This window comes from Leuciscus leuciscus, assembly GCF_965113295.1.
Source record: "Leuciscus leuciscus genome assembly, chromosome: 4".
In the NCBI taxonomy this organism is placed as follows: Eukaryota; Metazoa; Chordata; class Actinopteri; order Cypriniformes; family Leuciscidae; genus Leuciscus; species Leuciscus leuciscus.
Window position 1 is genome coordinate 9,988,134 of NC_138728.1, and position 22,297 is coordinate 10,010,430.

At 41.3% G+C, this 22,297-nt stretch overlaps 3 protein-coding genes across 3 annotated transcripts in view; all 3 read right to left on the minus strand.

Moving 5' to 3' along the window:
• The window catches only part of LOC309496474 (scavenger receptor cysteine-rich type 1 protein M130-like), a gene marked incomplete at its 5' end in the record, with an annotated part of 152,998 nt that extends 143,533 nt beyond the window's left edge, over positions 1-9,465 (minus strand). Inside the window, 2 exons of the mRNA XM_082166463.1 lie at positions 2,784-3,080; positions 9,390-9,465. Coding sequence (XP_082022589.1) covers positions 2,784-3,080; positions 9,390-9,465 — 373 coding nt within the window. The remainder of the gene's footprint in view (positions 1-2,783; positions 3,081-9,389) is intronic.
• LOC309496351 (scavenger receptor cysteine-rich type 1 protein M130-like) overlaps positions 1-18,193 on the minus strand; it is a gene marked incomplete at its 3' end in the record, with an annotated part of 156,962 nt that extends 138,769 nt beyond the window's left edge. The window contains exon 1 of the mRNA XM_082166345.1: positions 18,162-18,193. The remainder of the gene's footprint in view (positions 1-18,161) is intronic.
• The window catches only part of LOC309496475 (scavenger receptor cysteine-rich type 1 protein M130-like), a 43,607-nt gene continuing 33,876 nt past the window's right edge, over positions 12,567-22,297 (minus strand). The window contains exons 4-18 of the mRNA XM_082166464.1: positions 17,322-17,636; positions 17,164-17,223; positions 16,757-17,074; positions 16,209-16,511; positions 15,902-15,979; positions 15,402-15,716; positions 15,098-15,298; positions 14,916-14,999; positions 14,405-14,464; positions 14,161-14,217; positions 13,962-14,036; positions 13,774-13,836; positions 13,596-13,652; positions 12,783-12,839; positions 12,567-12,701 (exon numbers count right to left, since the gene is read on the minus strand). Coding sequence (XP_082022590.1) covers positions 12,622-12,701; positions 12,783-12,839; positions 13,596-13,652; positions 13,774-13,836; positions 13,962-14,036; positions 14,161-14,217; positions 14,405-14,464; positions 14,916-14,999; positions 15,098-15,298; positions 15,402-15,716; positions 15,902-15,979; positions 16,209-16,511; positions 16,757-17,074; positions 17,164-17,223; positions 17,322-17,636 — 2,123 coding nt within the window. The 3' untranslated portion in view covers positions 12,567-12,621. The remainder of the gene's footprint in view (positions 12,702-12,782; positions 12,840-13,595; positions 13,653-13,773; positions 13,837-13,961; positions 14,037-14,160; positions 14,218-14,404; positions 14,465-14,915; positions 15,000-15,097; positions 15,299-15,401; positions 15,717-15,901; positions 15,980-16,208; positions 16,512-16,756; positions 17,075-17,163; positions 17,224-17,321; positions 17,637-22,297) is intronic.

Genomic DNA, 22,297 nt, shown 5'->3' on the forward strand with positions numbered 1-22,297 from the left:
GTTGTCATTCTTTACAAGACATTTCATTTTTGAAACACAAACTAGATATTTTTTAAGATATCTTTAGTGAAATTATTTGTAGTGCAATGTTTTTGTCCCTCTATTGAGAGTCCAAGTAAACAAAATTTAAAAGATCCAAAAAGGTTAAGAAGGCATCATAAAATGAATCCATATGATTTGAGAAAGTCTTTTAAAGAGATATAGGATTGCTTTATATGATGAACAGATTTAATTTTTGGGACATTCTACCAGAAACGTACATTATCTGTCCTTGAATTGTTACAGTGAATAAAAAAGTATTTCATCCAAAAATTTCTAAAACTGGCTCATAGTTGATTTCGGTGAGTTGTTCTGTAAGGAATATGTCATTCATTAGGTTCTCAGATATTTTTTTCTTTATTAAAAACACTTTTGAAAATTACAAATCCTGTCCATGTCCTTGTCCTCAGCCAAATTGGAGCTACAGCTTTCATAGTTTTGTTATGCTAAAAACGGTTATTTAGGGAAAAAAAACTCCATCAATAACAAGTTTAAGCTGTTATCATTCACATCAACTGATCAAAAACATGAAATTATATATAAATTCTACAAATAAATTCTATTTTACAACTGTCCCCATGTTTTGGTCAGTTCTGTCACGTTTACATAAAACTCTACATAAAATGTGTGAAATACGCCTTTAAGGGCATCACTCAGAGGAAGTGACATCATTTGACCCAGGTGAAGCTGACATTGATCAAGGCTGAATTCTGTCATTGAATTGTATGATTTTAAGTTTTTTTTTATTGTTTTTTTTTAGGAAGACGAGCTAAAGGGTCAGGCCCAAGCTGGGGGTCGATAAAGGTTTACATGCTCACTTTCATTTGATGTTTTTTTTTTATTATTATTATTTTTATTATTACATTTTAATATTGTAATCATCATTAAAACCGTGTTTTATTGCCAGGATTTGAGAAACTCACATTAAATACTGTCCAGTATTAAGCAACAGTCTCACACAGACACAGCAAGCGTTAGGTTTCGTTTTGTTTAAAAAAAAAAAAATGCAGAATGAGAAATTTTACAATTTACAACCGAGTGCTGAGGGAAATTCTATGAATGAATTCTATGAATGTATCTCTGAAGAAAACTGACTGCCTCGAGAAAAGGCCATTTTATGAGATCAATGAATAATTCTAGATACCTTATTATCAGAATTTTGAGAATGCACATTCTCATCACAAAAATGTGATCTGAGTTTCGAGTTTCACAAACAAAAAACGCAGACAGACTGAATGAAAATGTAAATCCCCTATCTGTCAGAAGGTTGTGCTTGGAACAGAAATTTTCCCGGTAAGCAAAGCAGAGCTGAGCTTATAAACACACGCAGCGAAAATGAAAAGAAAATTGCCTACAATTATTTTGACTCATCCTGTTTTTAAAAGTCCCCCTGTGAAAATCAAGCTTTTATTGTTGTTTATGTGTCTATGTGGTGTTTTATTTTATTTTATTTTTATTGTTTGCACACAGTAGAAAACTAATAATAACAGTCTCATAACAAAGTTCTCTTCATGTTACAGGGTGTACAAAACCTAAAAATAATAATAATAATAATAATAAAACAACAACAACCACAGATAAACAATGTCATTCATTTAGAGCATCCTTTAAATAGGAAATCAAAGGAAATTAGCAGAGATTAAAAGCGGTCTGATATGTTGAGGGAGTTCCTTTATATATTCCCCAAGCGGAGATCATATCAACCAGAAGTTTAGATTTTTGATGTTTGTCATAGATGAGCTTTATAAGTGGTAACCATGTAGCGATCTGTGATGTCCACATTTTAAGGGATGGAGCCTGTGATGCAGAACAAAGTAACTATAAGTGCATTTTGTAGCTGAGTATACCAGGACAACAAATAGCTGTATTGCATCTTTTTTAAACAGAGTGTTCACATTAAGATTCAATTAATACAAAGCTGGGGTCATATCGAAGTGTAGTCTAAGAAGATCTTCCATTACACTATGTACTTTCTTCCAGTATGACAACATTTTGTCACAGTACCAAAAACAATGCATGAATGTACTTTTATCTTTATTGCACTTGAAGCACAGGCCTGTAGAGTTGATAAACATCTTCTTAATACGCATTGGTGTAAGATATATCCTATTCAAGAATTTGAAATTGAGCTCATGGATCCCAAGGGAGGTACATTTAGGTTACACGTTATCACAACATCCCAGTCATTCTCTTCAATGGTTTGACCAATGTCCTTCTCCCAGACACCCTTCAGTCCCGGCAAGGCAGAGGCAATTGCTAGACAAGATGTCATATGTCCTTGATATTGATCCATTTAAGCAGATTGGATTTAGTAAAAGGTCTTCAATCTCTGTTATGTCCATTCCTAACTTTGTCTATCTTTAGTTTTTTTTTTAAAAGTCGCAACTGAAGATATTTGTAAAAAAAAAAAAAAGAAGATTTTGGAACATTCTCTTGCTTCCACAATCTGTTGGAAAGGCTTTAGAGTATCCTCTGAAAATAGACAAGAAGAATAGACAGCCACGTTGAAAGCTCAATATTTTGTAATGTTAAGGGAAAATCAGGGTTAAAAGAGAAGATGGTGAGTTTGAACATGTAAGACGACTTTGAGGGGCTCACAATTTTCCTCCACTGAGAATAAAACGTTAAAGGTTCAGATCACTGAACAGAATATTACAAATAGACATCATAAATAATACATAAAATAATCATTAAACAAACATGACAACTTCAAACTATCTTAAATCAGTTAAATATCTTCTTACCTGAGCAGGTGATCTTGGCCACTTCATTATCACAGTCATTCTGTCCCCAGGGTGAAGATGGACACTGCCATAGAGTGGAATCATGACGTCGACATTTAAGATTATCCAGCCAATAATGAGACTTCAGTCCCTCTGAAGAACTGGGTTCACTGCCAGATCTTCCACAGTTCAGCTCTTGATAGATCAGACTTGCCGTGTCTCTGTCCATCTTGTTGTAACACACATTTCCCCAGGATCCATTGTAGAAAACCTCCACATTCCCTTCACAGCCCTCAGTTAACCTGATCTCTTTAAACTCTAGATTGAAAAGGATGTGCATTAAAAATATTGGAGTTTACAGTTTTTTTCAATTGCTGACATCCTTTTGTCCAATCTGTAGTCACATTTTCAAAACTCTAAACACAATTAGCACAACATCTGTCTCTTGTGATCATACCATTAGCACAATTCATGTTCACACAAAATGCAGTCAATTAACACATTTCTAGAATGCCTACATTTTCTTTACATATAAGCATATAAGCATATAAGCATACCCAATACCAATACCAAAATCATGGATCTTTAGTCTTTTTTTTACAAATGCTTAAACGCAGCATGCCAGAAATTAAGACATAATGTTCCAAACCATAGATACAGTATAAAGTCTCTACTTCTGCAACAATATCAGCTCAAAAGTACTGAAACAAATAAAAAATAAATAATAAAAAAACAGCTGATAAGCATTTTTAAATTACTGATCATTACAGTAAGAAATAGCTGATTCCAATCTCAATCAGAGACATAGCCAGATGTTGAAGACTTTCCATTCCATGGACATACACAATAAAAAGGCACTCTTTGGATTAGTTTTGTTCAAAGCAACACAGAACAACACAGAGGAGCAAAAAAATAAATAAAATGCACTGAAAAAAATTATTCGTTGAATTTACTAAAAAAATGTATGGTAAGTGGTTCCACACAATTGATTTTAGCTACATTTAAACAAATGCATTAAGTTGAACTAAAATGTAATAAGTTCAACTTAATGCATTTGTTTAAATGTAGCTAAAATCAATTGTGTGGAACCACTTACCATAACATTTTTTAGTAAATTCAACTTTCATTTTTTTCAGTAGGACAAGTTAGAAGAGGGAGAGGACTAGATGGTCGTGGATGAATACGTGCTGCTGTTCAAAGGAGAGTAAGAGCTGTTGTCACGGATGAAATAAGAGCCACCATCATAGACCATGTGATAAACCATGTATGGTCTATCATTGAGAGAGGCTGGTGAAAGAGTCCAGCCTAATCTCAGATGGTCAACCGTTGCTTCCATTATCTGGATTTTTCAACAAACCAACAGGTAAGTTGAGGGCTATCAAGTTGCTATACTGACCACCTATGTTGTATTTTTGTTGCTCTAAAGGACACAATGACTTCCTCTCTCTGGGGGAAGAAGAAAGCTTCTCAGTGCAAGAACATGTCATTGTAGAATGGGTCATTGCTGACAATGCAATAAAACAGAGAAATTCAGACCAGAATTGTAGAGGACAACCTGGTATTCCAGAACGTGGAAAGCATCAGCCTGGCTACCATTGCTTGGACTCAGACTTCGATCCAAACACAGAATTCGAATGAAACAGTTGTACACGGTTCCCTTTGATAGAAACAGTCATCAGGTCAAGGAACTCTGGCACCAATACGTCCAGGTATAGTGTCTGTACACCATGTCTGATTCTACAGTGACTATTTTTCACTATTCCCTTGCTATTCTACAAGTAAACATATCCACATAGTGAAAAGCATTTATGTAAAAATTGTGTTTGCTTTTTCTTTCAGAGAATTATGGAGTTGGAGGCTAATCAGACACTGCATTAATTAATTTATGTTGACGAGGCAGGGTTTAACCTGGCAAAAACACGTAGACGTGAAAAAAAATGAATTGGGAAAAGGGCCACCGTTGATGTGCCGGGTCAGAGAGGAGCAAATATCACAATGTGTGCTGCAATCTCAAGTGCTGGTTTGGTCCTGCAGAAAAGCCAGATTGGTCTCTACAGCACAGAGTGCCTTCTTTTGTTTTTAGATGAGCTCCACCAACAACTGGTGCCAGAAGCAGAACAGGTGGGAGGAAACATGAGGACATTTGTGATTACAGGGGACAATGTAGCATTCCACCATTCATATGAAATCACAAACTGGTTTACAGCACATCCAAGAATTATTTCCCTTTTTCTTCCTCCGTACTCTCCTTTCCTCAACCTCAGTGAGGAATTTCTTTCTGCTTGGAGGTGGAAAGTTTATGATCATCGGTCACATGACCAAATGTCCCTCCTGGATGCCATGGATGCTGGCTGTAGAGACATCTCAGCTGAAGACTGTCAGGGGTGGATAAGGCATGCCAAGCGTTTCTATCCAAAGTGTATAGCGAGAGACAACATATGATGTGATGTAGACGAGAACATGTGGCCAAATGCTGAAGATCATATAGATTAGAACAGGACTTTTTTCTCTTTGCCTTTTTTTTCTGTCATTTTGTTTTATTTTTGCACACTTTAAACCAAACGCCATATATGTTTGTCTTTTTTGTTTCATTTTGTTGATCACTGACAGCAATTTTATATTGCTAATAAAGCCTTTACTGCAGCAATTCTGTCGCTTACTGTTTTTTTTTTCATTTGTACATTACTATAAAGTATTGATGACTCCTTCACATTTAGATATTATTTTGTACACATACTATCCAATGCACCATGAATTCTCACACACACACAGCTGAATGAATAATAATAATAAAAAAATGGATTTCATACTGTATGTTCTATACAGAAAGAACTGAAACATGACAAGTAATTAAGTTTTTGTAATGCCACCAACTGATGAACTTGACAGTCATTGCGCTATGATTGACGGATGATGTGTTCATGTTGGATAGAAAACGAGTGCGAGATCGTCTCGGTTACGTATGTAACCCTCGTTCCCTGAGTAGGGAACGGAGACGTTACGTCAGATGACGACGAATGGGGTTTCGCTTAGAAATCCAAACACCTTCAAGTATATAAAACGAGCCAATGGCAAAGAAATGCCATGGGTCTGCGGAATTTGCATAGCGTAACTCCGCCCCACCCTGGGGGTATATAAGGAAGTGCGCTGGCAACATGCAGATTTGTCTTCGCTGAGGAGCCGAGACTGAACTCAGGTGTTCCAGCGGTACAGCGGAAGTGGCAGGGAGACGTAACGTCTCCGTTCCCTACTCAGGGAACGAGGGTTACATACGTAACCGAGACGTTCCCTTTCGTTGTCACTCCGAGTTACGTCGGATGACGACGAATGGGGTTCCCAGTGTAATCACGCCACCTCTCGACTGTCTTCCAGTGCCCTGCGTAAGTCTGAGCTCCCTGTCGTGAGACTAGCACGGACGAAGGAGTCCTACTTAACACAGAGGAAATCTCAGAGGAAATATGCAATCATGCCCAGCCCGAAGGGGGGGACTTAAGAATACACATATGACCCGAAGGAACTGCATATGGAGAATCACTGGGGTGTCCAGCCGCAGGTGGAATATTTCAACCCCAGGGGTGGCAAGGTGGCTTGCCAAGGGAAAGACACATGCTCAGAGAGGCTTACAGTGGAATACACATGTGTGGGTCGCCAAGGGGGAACCATGCACATGGAGGCACTTAGCCAAGCGCGAAAGCTGATGGTGGCATAACTCTGGCGTTGACGACAACAGTGCTGGAGGAACTCAGGGCTTATTAGGCTCACCTGAGGAGAATATCGCACGTATCCCGTCCGTGGAGAGGAATGGCGAGCAAGCGAAGACACCTGAGCAGAATCTAGCACCGGCTAGTTGAAGCGAGTACATGAAAAGAAACTGGCTCAACTCGGAGATTATAGAATCTCGCGAATGTGTTTGGTGTCGCCCAGCCTGCAGCTCTGCAGATGTCTGTTAGCGAGGCGCCATGCGCTAGAGCCCAAGAAGAAGCCACACTCCGAGTGGAGTGAGCCTTCACACCAAGGGGGCACGGTCGACCTTGCTGCTGGTATGCCAAAGCAATGGCGTCCACTATCCAGTGAGACAACCTTTGCTTGGAGAGAGCCTTTCCCTTCAGCTTCCCACCATAACAGACAAAGAGCTGGTCTGAGGTCCTGAAACACTGCGTTCTGTCAACGTAAGCACGGAGGGCGCGTACTGGACAGAGCAGTGCCAAGGCTGGGTCTGCCTCCTCAGAGGGCAGCGCTTGCAGGTTCACTACCTAGTCTCGAAAGGGTGTGGTAGGAACCTTGGGCACATATCCAGGCCGGGTTCTCAGGATCACGTGAGAGTTAGCCGGCCCGAATTCCAGGCACGCATCGTCAACCGAAAATGCCTGCAGGTCCCCTACCCTCTTGATGGAGGCCAATGCAACCAGGAGCGCTGTCTTCATTGACAGGAACTTAAGCTCCACTGATTGCAGAGGCTCAAAGGGAGCACTCTGCAGGGCAGTTAAAACCACTGAGAGGTCCCAAGAGGGAACGAGAGGAGGGCGAGGAGGATTCAGTCTCCTCGCTCCTCTCAGAAACCTGATGATCAGGTCGTGCTTTCCCAAAGACTTACCATCAACTGCGTCGTGATGTGCGGCAATGGCGGCAACATACACTTTCAGGGTGGAGGGAGACAGCCTTCGCTCTTACCCTTCTTGCAGGTAGTAAAGCACGACACTGATGGGGCATTTCGTGGGATCTAGATTTTTAGAAGAACACCAGTTGACGAAGAGGTTCCACTTCAACGCATAGGCATGTCTCGTGGACGATGCTCTAGCGGAAGTGATGGTAGCCACCACCGCAGGTGGTAGGGTACTCAAACCTACATCGGGACGAGGGTGCCATAAGGTGCCCCGTCCCTGAGAAAGCAGGTCCTTCCTCAGAGGAATTGGCCAGGGAGGTGCTGTCGCGAGGAGTACTAGTTCTGAGAACCAGGTGCGGTTGGGCCAATACGGGGCAACCAGAATTACCTGCTCCTCGTCCTCCCTGATCTTGCGCAAGGTCTGCGCAAGAAGGCTCACTGGGGGAAACGCATACTTGCGGAGGTGTGCGCCAGTGCTGTGCGCCAGTGCATCCGTGCCGAGCGTGCCCTCGGTCAGGGAATAAAACAGGCCGCCTGGGGATGGAGTCGCCAATCTCCAGCGAGAGGTCGAAGCCGAGACAGCTCGTCGGCCGCCTGGTTCAGGTCTCCTGGGATATAAATGGCACGAAGCGACCTCAGATGCTTCTGACTCCATATGAGGAGGTGGCGGGCGAGTTGTGACATACGGCGAGAGCTCAGACCACCTTGACGGTTGATGTACGCTACAGTCGCGGTATTGTCTGATCGGACTAGTACGTGTTGACCCCTGAGCAACGCACGGAAGCGGTGCAGGGCAAGACGTACAGCCAACAACTCGAGGCAATTGACATGCAAGAGGCGCTGGGGTCCTGTCCAGGAGCCCGCGGCAGCATGTCCATTGCACATGGCGCCCCAGCCCGTGGTGGAGGCATCTGTTGATACAACAACATGCCTGGAAACTCGTTCCAAGGGCACTCCGGCCCGAAGAAAACTGAGGTTCGACCACGGGGTGAAGGTCTGACAGCAGGTCGGAGTCACTGGGACTCGGAGCGTGCCGTGATGCCACGCCCACCTCGGGACTCGATTGCGAAGCCAAAGCTGAAGTGGTCTCATATGAAGCAATCCGAGCGGCGTGACTGCGGCTGCGGATGCCATATGCCCCAGGAGCCTCTGAAAAAGTTTCAGTGGGACCGCACTCTTGCCCTCGAACTGACGAAGACAAGTCAGCAGTGACTGCGCGCGCTCGCTCGTAAGCTGCGCGCACATGGCGACCGAGTCGATTTCCATACCGAGAAAAGAGATCCTCTGCACTGGGCAGAGTTTGCTCTTCTCCCAGTTGACCCGAAGGCCCAGACGAGCTAGGTGCCGGAGCACAAGGTCCCTGTGTTCGCAAACCTGGTCTCGAGAGTGAGCTAGGATCAGCCAGTCGTCGAGATAGTTCAGGATGCGAACCCCGTGTTCCCGAAGGGGAACAAGGGCTGCCTCGACAACCTTCGTGAAGACGCGAGGAGACAGGGCTAGCCCGAAAGGGAGAACCACGTACTGGTATGCCTGCCCCTCGAAAGCAAACCGTAGAAACGGTCTGTGTCGAGGAAGAATGGAGACATGGAAGTAGGCGTCCTTCAGGTCGATCGCTGCAAACCAATCCTGCGGCCGTATGCACTCGAAAATGTGTTTGGCCGTGAGCATCTTGAACGGCATCCTGTGAAGGGAGCGGTTCAAGACGCGCAAGTCGAGGATTGGTCGTAACCCACCGGATTTCTTCGGTACAATGAAGTAGGGGCTGTAGAAGCCGGACTTCATTTCGGCTGGAGGGACAGTCTCGATCGCACCCTTCGCCAGTAAGGTAGCGACCTCCGCTCTCATAACCGGGGCATTGCCGCCGACCGTAGTGAAGCGGACTCCCCTGAAGCGGGGAGGAGACCGCGCGAACTGAATTGCGTAGCCGAGCCTGATGGTCCTCGCGACCCAGCGGAACAACCTGGGAAACTCTAACCAGGATTCCAGGAACTGTACCAGTGGGGTCATGCGGACCACAGACGTACCCTCAGTGGTGCAGCGAGGCGGAATGACAGGCCCAGGCGTGGGTGGCATAGCGGCCCGGTGCGGGGGCACGGTCATTCCGTCAGAGGAGGCCAGGGGAGGACCAGCGTCCCACGGGGGCGTGCTCTGGCAGGGGTCTGGCGACAGAGGGGGACGAAAGTGGCGAGGCTCGCGAGCGGCGCGCACTGACATCCGCACACTCTGTGTGCTCAGAGATGGGAGAGTGAGTTCTTTCTTCAACCACATTAGGGTGCTGCCCGTCGTGGGACATGCAGCGGGGTGGGGAAAACCAAGGATTCTCCCCCGGCCCTCCACCGGGGGAAGGAGCGGCCCTGCTACGGTCTCCTGGGAAGAACTCAACGCCATCTCTGAGCAGCCCGTCTCAGGAGCGCCGCTTGGCCTGGCGTTTAGCGGGGCACGGGGCGGGAGAGGGCTGTGGCGCCTTCCTGCGGCGTCCTCCACGACGCGGCCCGGATGGAGGCTGCTGCTGGGGCCATGCAGGAGGGGCGGGAGCCATAGGAGGGCGCCCTCGGCGGCGAGCAGACTGAGGCACCTGTGCCGACGGCTGAGTGGAGGCAGCAGCGGGCCGTCGGGGCAGGATGTGTTTGAGAGCCTCAGTCTGCTTCTGGGCGGTCGAGAACTGCTGGGCAAAGTCCTCAACCGCCCCGCCGAAGAGGCCAGCCTGGGATATGGGAGTGTCGAGGAACCGGGTTCGCTCGGCCTCACGCATATCGGCCAGGTTGAGCCACAGATGTCTCTCCTGGACCACGCAAGTGGACATCACCTGATCCAGGGAGCGTGCGGTCACCTTCGTCGCTCGGAGAGCAAGGTCGGTGGCGGCACGCAGCTCATCAAAGAGCCCTGGGTCAGTCCTCCCCGAGCGATCACGGGAAGACAATGGTGCCTTCCAGGACCTCGTGACCTCCTCATGCACATCCGGGAAGAAAGGCATTGGGGTCGGGCGCTGACGAGGATCAGCGGCGGCACCCAAAAACCAATCGTCCAGCCGCGAGCGCACCGGACCAGGTGGCGGGGACCACTCAAGACCGATGGCCGTGGCTGCCCGGGAAAGCATGGCAGTCATCTCGGGATCAGACTCGGGCAATGCTGGCACACCCGAAGGTGGCAGCACAGCCGAATCCTCACTTCCCAAGGACTCTTGCCCACCTTGTGATGCAGCGATCGACATCACATCTTCCTCTGGAGCGCCGAATGAGACCCGCGGCAAGTCAGAGGACTGTACAGCGAATGAAGAGATGAATCTCAGGATTGGCTGTGGAGTGAAGTACATCAACTTGGCTCCGAAGCGAAAACATATCTGCATGTTACCAGCGCACTTCCTTATATAACCCCAGGGTGGGGCGGAGTTACGCTATGCAAATTCCGCAGACCCATGGCATTTCTTTGCCATTGGCTCATTTTATATACTCGAAGGTGAGAGGAAGCGAAACCATTCGTGACAACGAAAGGGAAACAAGGCTTCACTTCAAACACTTGTAACTTAGAAAACTAACTAGAAGTAGAACAGTTTTTTCATGAATTATTTTAATAAATGTAACATTTTAATCTCATTGTTTCTGGATAAAGTATGCATAATATTACTATATGTGGAATTTACTGCTTTGTTCTTTTATTCTAAAAATATATTTTTTTATTACACCATATAAACTATATTGTTGCTATGCTATTCAGATGTGTTTTTATGTGTTTTAGAAAGTTACAGGCAGGTGATTTTTTGGTTTTTTTTTTTTTTTTTTAATGTGTACTCCACATGCATTTGGTCTTAAAGAGGCCGCAGTCTAATAAACCTGCTGACGTTTGCTCCATTAATGTGAATCAAACAACAAAAGGCAAAGAGAAAATCAGTCGCAGCTCTTGAATGATATAAGCTTTAATCTATCTATGATAAACTATGCAGTGTTATTTTAAATCTGACTTTATTAGATGTCTTTTTAGCCCATATTACTCCTGAACAGTAATGTCAGACATTACTGAAATTAAAGCACTGGATATATAATTTGTATATTTGTTTAATTGTATACTTTTTTTCTTTGACCATGTGTTTGTACTTTGTTTTTGGTGTCCTATGTCTTCTGAATATTAAACACAAAAGCCTGCACCCTTCTGCATAACATAGCCTACATGTTTTATTTGTTTTGTTAAAGCATTGGTTTTTCTTTTGCTATAGAAATTTATTTATTTTACATTTCAAAATATAAAGCAATATTAATTGTGTTCTAAATAATTTTTTTCCCTTTTTTTTAATATAACAAAAAGAACCGATAAGGATACCGTTAAAGTACCGGATCGATAAGGAGTATTGAGTAGTAATACCGAACGATACCCATCCCTATTGGCAGCAACGAATTAAAAGTTATGGCCAATTTAACTGTGATTAAATTCAGAATATATACGTCTGCCATATGTTGCCACCCCTCAAAAATTCCTGCCCCCCTCTCGCCACCCCATAAATATTTTTCTAGATCCGCCCCTGGCTTGACATGTCGTCTTGAAGCTCTTGCTGAATACACTGAAAAAAAAAGAAGCAGCGTGGCCAAAAACATCCGTTAAATGTTTACAAAAGCATAGCAAAACAACAAGAGCAATAATAATAATAATAATAATAATAATAATAATAAAACAGGGCAGTGAATGTTTTGTGTGAACCGAGATGTGGATAAACAACACATTCTGGTGCCATTGATTTATGACCAACACCACCAGCTGTTCATTACTACTAATGTGTGTGCACTAAATTGGAGAGGAAAAATTCAGAGTATTGGTTACCATACTTGGCCTTCACATTTCACATTCATCTACAGCCTGAGAATGGATTTAAAAGTAAAATGCCAAGCAGACTAGGTATATGCATATTTATTTATTGGTTAAAACACGCCTGATCACATAAAATAATAATATTTGATATAGATCAATTAATTAACAGGGATATTGTTAAAGTTACTTAATGTTAAATAAATGCAATTTAATTTTTTATTTTTTTATTTAGCATTTTCCACAGTACAGTACATGCTGCCACCATGGTGAGGCTGTTACATCACATTTTAGTTTATTTGGTAATTTAGCAGAAAAGGCACTGTTGTTTATTTTACTGCTATTAACAAGGCCATAATAAACAATACAAAATCTCACAGAGGCATAATACATTTAAATTTAAATGCATAAAAACCTGAGTTTTGATATATCAATTGCAATTTCACTCAAACTTTTAACTTTTCAAATTTCTTGAACCGGCGCGGTCATTGAGCCGAATGGCCCTCCTTCTTTTTTTGCCTCCTCCTCCACATCATCATAATCTGTTATTAAAACAAAATCTTAATTCATGTTGTAATCAGATTAATATTTTAAATGAAGAACTATGAACTCAAAAAACTTACCTAATAGGTTTCTCACATCTTCACTCATCACATCATCATAGTCCTCCTGAACTCCCTCTGATCAAGAATGACATAAAAAACTTAAGAATATAAAACCCTTAAACTGCGTCCCAATTCAGAGGCTGCATCATATGAAGGCCGATTGCGTCACCGTAGCGCGACGAAGACTGTCCCAATTCAAAGCCTCCTTCAAATGCGGCCTCCAAATGTGCCTTTGTTTCCTGTGAAATGAAGGTTACAACAGACGGATCCTCCGTGGCCTTGCCTATCCCAGAATTCATTGCGCTCCGGTGACGACAGGATTATTTTTAGAAAAATTGCAGAATTACACTTTTAAATGCAAGTATTGGGTTTCAGCTTACTCAAATATCTAACGATACAATGTAAAAATAAAAAGCGGTTCAAATGTTGACATATCTTACTAAGATGTGATTATATATAGTTTATACTCTTTATTATATATAGAAATTGACCATGGTGAACATATTTAGACAATTTGTGAATCCTGTTTTGGTTTCGGACAGTTTAATATAACTTAATATAACTAAGTCCAGTACAAACGTTACTGCCGCTCATCATCCCTGTCACAGTTGCTAGGCGACAAGAACAATCCCCCGTAGACCGTCCCATTTAACAACACTCGTTTTGACCTTCGGCCTTCAAAGGATGCAGCCTCTGAATTGGGACACATCTTTATCTTATTTGAATCCCTGAATCCCTTTTCCCTTTAAGTGTATTGATTACACAAAACTCATGTCTAATACTCATGTAAACATGTAAGGGTGATAATAAAATGTAAAATGTTCAACCCACCTATTTGCGAGCTCGGTCCATTAATGATGACATCATCATAATTCTCTAGAATGTTAACTACACGTGCAAATATAAGCCCAAAAAGTTAAATATAAGCCAAAAAACATTAAGACAGTAATTTTAAAATATCATCAGTTATGAGGTTTATTTTAAAGGAATATTTAAAAAAAAAAAAAACCTTTTTTGATATAAGAGTTCTGTCCACTGGTGATGACGTCATCATAGCTCTCAGGAGTGTCTTCTACAAAATCACACATTCATCACAAACATTAATGACATTCAAAACTTTTTATCCATTAATATACTTAAATAACTTTAATACACTGAAGTATTTCAATATGCTATTATAGAATAAAAGAACGACACCTGTCTCACGATCTGGTTTCAGTCCATCAGTGATGACATCATCATAATATCCCTGTGTGATTTCCTTCATCTCTTCTGCATCAACGCAGAATATGTTTGGATACAAAAGCCAAAATATGTTCTTGTTGCAGGTCATGAGACCATTAAGTTATTAATCATCTGGAAATAAATCATGTGATCAATTAAAAAGGTCACTGACCTTTCAGGCCACTGTTGTTGGTGACATCATCATAATATACAGTCTTGAACTCTTTTGCTAAAATGGAGAACAGAATGTTAATATATTAATAATATAATAATATATTTAATATATACAGTGTTTAAAGGGTATTGAGTCATTAGTCAAATATTTAATAGAATTTGTTAATTACATGTATTTATTTAGGTTGAATTCAATGAAAAATTATTCTGAGTGGAATGAATATGCGCTTCTGCTGTCTAACCTGAGAGAAGCTCATCAGCATCTTCATACCCAGAATGCAGTTCTTCAGAGATGAGACTCCCTGTTAAAGAAGAGAAAAACAGTCAGGAACATGTTCATCATCACAAACAGACTGAATCCTCGTTTCCATTGGATCAAAAAACATTAGAGGCAGAAATTCTATGTTTCTTTCTGTTTGTTTTTTGTTAGGCCTATTAGCAAACACACATGTATCCTCACATGAACCCATTCCTCACTGCCTTCCAGAAATACACACAGGAAGAGACAAATACACACACACACACGTACATATGAACCGCACCTTATTACCCCTCAAAAAATACATACAGGAAGAAACACACACACACACACACACACACACATAAACATGCACCTGCAGCTCTGTGGTTTTCTGTGAGGAATTCTCTGGTTTAAAGCCGGAGGTTTAACAGGACTAATAATAGATGAACATCAAGTGTCTGACAGACTCTCTTATTAATCATATTAAATAAGTTTCACGGCTCATGTCTCACCTCTCTGAGTGAAGTGATTGTGTCTGTGATGAATCTCCTCATAAACGGCCTCAGTCGTCGTCCTGTGTCTCCTCTTAGAGAGAGCTGTGAGTGTAGACAGACAAACCTGCTGTCAGTTCACAACACATGACTGATCACACACTGAATAACACACAATATGACAGTCTCTGGATCTCTCCTACCTCTCCTCATCACTCTGTTCTGCTGAATCAGTATAAGCAGTGGCACTAAGAGCAAAACTCCCAGTACAACCACAAGCACAGAGAGAGACGCTGGAGGAGTTTGTGGAGGAGTGACTGATGTTGAGCGCACTGTCTGAGAAACTGGAGGAGAAGCTGATGTTGTTGTGGCAGGAGTAGTGGACACTGACAAATCTGTCAAATCTGACAAAAAAGACAAAGAAAGATTAAAAATCATGCAAATACACAGTTATTAGCACTAAAATTATGTGAAAATGACTAATATTGCTCAGTGTTTTGCTCTGACTTGCACAGGTGAGTCCAGCATGCTCTTTGTGGGAGCAGTCAGTGTGGTTCTTCAGGGAGAGAGGACAGTCCCACAGGTGAATCTCATTCCCTCTGCACTCGACTCTGTTCAGCCACACAACACCTTCACCAGCACCAAAGACTGAATTCCCATCAGCCCTCAGTGCTGCTCCACAACCCAGCTGCCTGCAGACCACCTGAGCATCGCTGATGTCCCACAGATCAGCACAGACTGAACCCCACACAGCGTTATGATACACCTCCAGCCTCCCAGAGCACCGGCCCAAACCTCCAATCAGTCTGAGAGGAACATGATCTAAATCACACACAGCAACATCACTGACCAGCTTCAGGATACCATTCACAACAAGACACACTGAAACTGAACTAATGTATGATTAGTCGATTACATTTATGAATTTGATTATGATTTTTAAATGCAAATAAATTATTTTTAAATGCAAATTTTAATGGAAAACAGTCTTAGATTAAAAATCTTACTTGAACACTGTCTCTGGTGAGGAGATGGAGAGGTAGAACATGTCAGACGACTCTGAGGAGACTCAGGATTCTCCTCCTCTGAGAATAAATATTAAGAGAACTGAACATTAGGACACAAAAATCATAACTTCTCTCAGTGAAACATGTCCATGAGAAAACATAATTTAAACCTCATAAATCATTTTAGGTTCTGTCCATCAAATTAGTTTAGTGTTTCATAAACAGTTTATTCACCACATTATATACAAACATTGTGTGAGAAACATAACTACTGAGACCATCTTACATTATTTAAACATAATCTCACTTGAGCAGGTGATTTTGGCCACTTCATTATTGTTACAGTCATTCTGTCCCCAGGGTGAAGATGGACACTGCCACAGATTTGTATCATGTGGTCGACATTTCACTTTATCCAGCCAGTTACGAGCTGATTCCAGTCTTGATGTAGAATCAGACACAACACCAGATCTTCCACAGTTCAGCTCTTGACAGATCAGACTCACTGTGTCTAATTCCATCTGGTTCCAGCACACATTACCCCAGGATCCATTGTAGAAAACCTCCACATTCCCTTCACAGCCCTCAGTTAACCTGATCTCTTTAAACTCTAGATGGAAAAGGATGTGCATTCAAAATAGTTTGGAGTTTAAGTTGTGCTTAACCTAAAATTTCACCAAAATAACTGGTTAAAACAAGGCTAATGCTAGCACTATTAGCATCTGAAAAGATACTTAATTATATTTTTATAATATATTATAAATCTTATGTACTACATGATTCTGCTTGGTCAATACAAAAATATTTAAAAAGTATAGCAGCATCCAAAATCAATCACATTACTTTACTGTTCACCTGAGCACACGACTCCTACATCCTCCTTGTGTTGACAGTCATGTTTCCCCCAGCCTGGAGAAGAGCAGTTCCACAGGGACGTCTCATTCCCCTCACACTCCACCTCATCCAGCCATATGGGTCCAGAACCAGGACCAAACCAGGCTGGTACCTGCTGGTTACTGAGGGCCACTCCACACTGCAGCTGTCTGCACACCACATGGGCATCTTTAATATCCCAGGAGTCATCACACACTGTCCCCCATGAGCCGCTGTGAAAAACCTCCAGCCTCCCTGCACAGTCTCCCCCAGAACCCACCAGCCTGATGGACCCGCGACCTGATATTCAGAGAGAGAAACAGTGCTTGCACATGAACATTATTTATCATTAACAACTAAATAATCTGCCCAGATGATGATTTTCTCACCAAAGTGTTTGATTGACAGCTGTTGTGTGGAGCTGCAGTTCCTCAGATGAGCTTCACTCTCTGGAGAGAGTATTTATTAGTCATTCAGTATTTATCTAAAATGCATACAACTTTTTAATCTAAAACCAATGACTTTATCACAGTGTGAATTTGCTCACCAGAGCAGACGACTCCAACATCTCGTCTATGAGAACATTCAGCTCGACTCCATGAAGAGACGGAACATTCTGAGAGTTTTGTTTCATTCCCGTCACAATCAAACACATCAGCCCAGATTTCACCACTTCCCTCTCCAAACCAGTCTGATCCCACAACAGACACAGCAATCCCACAATTCAGCTGTCTACAGAGGACACTGGCAGCTCTCATATCCCAGCATGCATCACACACTGAGCCCCATTCATTGAGGAACCGAAGCTCCACTCTTCCAGAACAGATGTCAGGACCGTTGACCAGTCTGAGGTCAGTGTAACCTGGACAAAGAACACTGAGTTTACTGAAACTGATCAAACCAAGAAGAAACCAATCAAATAATTAAGTTTTAGTTAACAATTTGATTTCTCTATTGAAAGGCTGAACATTGACATTTTACCAGAACATATCAGTCCCACGTCATTGTCATGGGTGCAGTTTATATTCTGTGAGGTTGATGATGGACAGCGTCGAATGTGTGTTTCATTTCCTCTGCACTGAATCTCTTTTGATCCAATCTGACCATTTCCTTTTCCAAAAGCATCTTCTCCCAGCACCTGTACAAGAGCCCCACAGTCCAGCTCTCTACACACAACCTCTGCATCCTGCTGGTCAAAGGCAGCGTCACACACTGAACCCCAGCCGCCTACAAGAAGCATCTCCACTCTCCCAGAACACAGGTGAGACCCGTCCACAAGTCTTGACATTCCGTAGTTTGTTTCTGAATATATTTACACAAAAGAGAAGACCATCTGTCACAATGATTATGATATGGACATTTTTATTAGTTTGGTCCTATTATTAACAGATTTTATAAATAGATAAAATTGAGTTGTTAAGACAATAAAATATATGCTACTTATCAATTAGCTGCTTATGTGTATGATTTGCTCTGACAACAAATTACATTAAATTATTTTAAAATGCTTATGTTTATCAATGAAAGTCTGATCAGTGATGTATTAACAGAGTGATGTATGGAGCCGCTCACCTGTGCATCTGACTCCAGCATCTTCATGATGACCACACTTATGAACACCCCATCCTCTTGATCTACAGTTCTTCAGTGTTGACTCTGATCCTCTACAGGCCACAACAGCCATCCAGATTGTTCCTGATCCTCGTCCAAAGCGAGCATTACTCACAGCCTTTAGAGCCTCTCCACATCCTATCTCTCTACACACCACTGCAGCATCAGTCTTATCCCAGTTATAATCACACACTGTTCCCCACTGACCATCATGATGAACCTCCACTCTACCAGCACAGGGACTGTTACCACCAACCAATCTAACAGTCTCGAAATCTATACATGAAAGAGAGAAAGGGATCGAATCATGCAAAGTCAAGATAAGATGTAAAAAGTTGGTAAATAGAAATATATATAAATATTTCGAACTGGACAACTAAAGCTGGGCATGAGCGTATAACAAATTGATTTCCTGTATCTCAAATCATTTATAAAATGTAATCGATTATCAATGATCTAGTGTCAAGATCTTAGTTTCTAGATATTACAAAGGCTTCTATTCAGTTTGTAGTGGTCTAATGACAAACTACTTATTTAAATATGTTAAATTTGACATCTTTGCACTTACCAGATGTGGTTATAGTGACTATAGAGGAGAGTAAAACGAGTGTCAGAAATCCCTCCATCTTCTTCTGCTCGTCACACTGTTTGTTTGACTCTGTTTCTCCTCTGCTCCCTACAGCACACTGAAGAAACTGGCTCCTGTCAGTCCCCTAAAGAGAGAGAGACTCTCACAGCTGCCAATGACACTCACTGTTCCCTTATTAGACACAACAGAGGAAATCATCAAACACAATCACTGACAAATAACACAGCAGCATTTTTATTTTCTCCATATATATCAATAAAGTGTGAGCGCTGATGAGCGGGACTCCTCCTCCAGTGTGAAGAGACACTTCACTGAGGACAGACTCGTGTCAGTCATATGTCAGCGTGGAGAGAAAGTCTCTCTAAACTTAAAGGAGATTGATAGAGAAACACTGCAGGTTATATTCACTGTAATTATCACATTTTTCCACGATAAAACGTGATCATTTAAGTTGAGTAAACTTAATTTCTTTAGGTGTTACCAATTGAAGTAATTTTTTTAAGTTGATCCAACTATTCACTTTTTACAGTGTTCAGCATCAAAGCCTGTATCTACACACACTGACTGATGACTGACTGCTCGCTTACTGAAGCTTCATTTCACACACAAAAATAGTTTTGCTGTAAATATATATTTTATTAAGTTTAATTTTGTGCATAATATTAAATGTAGTTTATGTTCTAACCAAGAGCACAGTAAACAGTGTGTTAATAATATATAAAATGAACTGGTTTGTGTACAACAACAAACAGAGGCTATTCAGATAATATTTGTAAATAAACATTGGTTTCTGTTCCAAAGTTATACATTTGGCAATGGCATCATATTATGCATTTGTAGCTGTTATGTGTATTTAGTGTGTTTGATGCTGTAATGCTTGATTCATCCACCAGATGGCGACAAATAACTTGTTATTGTAAAGAGGAGCAGACATACCTATTTAATTGTCATTTGAGTGAAATTACTTAACTTAAATATACAAGCTTTATAAAAATGATCATTCTAGAAGAAAATTTCAGATGACACAGAGGCTTTTGCATATATATATATATATATATATATATATATATATAACCTTATTGACTTTGTTTGGAAGTGTTTTACCTTCCCCAGGAACAGTGATTCTTAAGGGTCAGGGCCCACTATAGGGGGCATCAGCAAACTTCCATAGGGGTCTGCAGGATGACTTTAAATATGACAATTAACATTTTATTATTATTTACAATTTATTTTATTTTAATACTATTAATAACATGAATTATTATTATTAAATGCTTGTTTTTATTTTACGAGAAGTATTATTGCAATAGTAATATATTTATTTGTTGAATTTATAGTTCAAACAATAATAAAATAAACTGAAAAATAATCATTGTTGTTGTTTTTGCAGTTATATTGAATGAGGGAGACAATGGGGGGTTTCCTTTTTTTCTTAGCTGATCACATGCTTGAATCGTAATCCATTTTCCACATGTTCATCTATATATGATCTTAAATAAGTTGAAGTGCAGTGAATTGTTAAATACTGGGTTGTTCTGTTTAATAGTGATGTTCTGAACTGGTAAGAGGTTCAGTCACAGTCCTGTTGAATCATCTTTTTTTTGCCAATGAGCAAAGTACATCATCTCTGAAAGATTGTCCAATAATATCACTTTGAATTACAAAATAATATAACAAATGAATTTGGCAAATGGAAAGAAAAAGCACACAGATGAAGTTAATAAGAAACAACATGAAAGCAAACATAATTATTCTCTTTCAGTTTAAATGTAGAAAATCAGCTAAATGTAATTGATCTGGTAGGCTACATTTCAAACCTAAGTGTAACATAAAATATTGATGGATTGCAACTAAAACTTCCCCAAATAATCATAGTCTGCTGTTAAAAAACAATAAATATTAATGTATTAATTTATTTATTTTTATAAAGTAACACATTGAGCTCTTTAATGTATTAAAAGTATTGGAATATTTAGTTATGAAAATTAAACAGGACCTATTCAGTGAGAGATAAAGCAGGACACAATAACTTACCTAACAGGTCTGTCTCATCTTTACTCACATTCCTCACATTATTATACTCTCTCTGATACAAATATGTTAATCATTATTTTCATAAACAAAACTCACACTGCGCTTTAAAGTACACTATAATATATAAATTATAATGTAATAATGATTAATTTCTAAAGTTATTTTATATAACACTAGGCTACATTGGGGGGGTGGCGCAGTGGATAAGACACTGTGGATAAGCAGTGGATAAGACACATGCCTTTGGTGTGAGAGACCCGGGTTCGAATCCACTGTGAGACACCAATGTGTCCCTGAGCAAGACACTTAACCCCTAGTTGCTCCAGAGGCGTGCGACCTCTGTCATATATAGCAATTGTAAGTCGCTTTGGATAAAAAGCGTCAGCTAAATGAATAAATGTAAATGTAAATGTAAGAAGATGAGAGACAGGTGAATGTGATACAGTCGGCATCTAGTCATAGTTGGGGACGTGGTCGGCGTGGGGGAAAACCATAGACTGTAAAAAAATATGGACGTAGTGTCCGTGACGTCATCCGTAGGTTTCTGAAGAGCATTTTTGAAGCCTAAAGTAGGCGAAGCCGGTGTTCTGTCGATCTGTCCTACCTTGTCAGATTTTCCTACCGTAGCGCAAAATTATAGCCATATCTATCGGTTCATCCTACCACATCGTAAAATCCTACTGCGCGTTTCTGCTTCGCGTCTGTGACTACATAAAATAATTCAGTGTTACTTTGCCGAAGATTCTTATTAGGCTATGTTAGGGTGATTTTACAGTGCAAAGTAACGTTACCTCATCAGATTGTCCTATGAAATAAACGGGTAGGATGATTTTACGGATTTTACTTACAATTGCTATATATGTCAGAGGTCGCACGCCTCTGGAGCAACTAGGGGTTAAGTGTCTTGCTCAGGGACACATTGGTGTCTCACAGTGGATTCGAACAGTGGATAAGACACTGTGGATAAGCAGTGGATAAGACACATGCCTTTGGTGTGAGAGACCCGGGTTCGAATCCACTGTGAGACACCAATGTGTCCCTGAGCAAGACACTTAACCCCTAGTTGCTCCAGAGGCGTGCGACCTCTGACATATATAGCAATTGTAAGTCGCTTTGGATAAAAAGCGTCAGCTAAATGAATAAATGTAAATGTAAGAAGATGAGAGACAGGTGAATGTGATACAGTCGGCATCTAGTCATAGTTGGGGGCGTGGTCGGCGTGGGGGAAAACCATAGACTGTAAAAAAATATGGACGTAGTGTCCGTGACGTCATCCGTAGGTTTCTGAA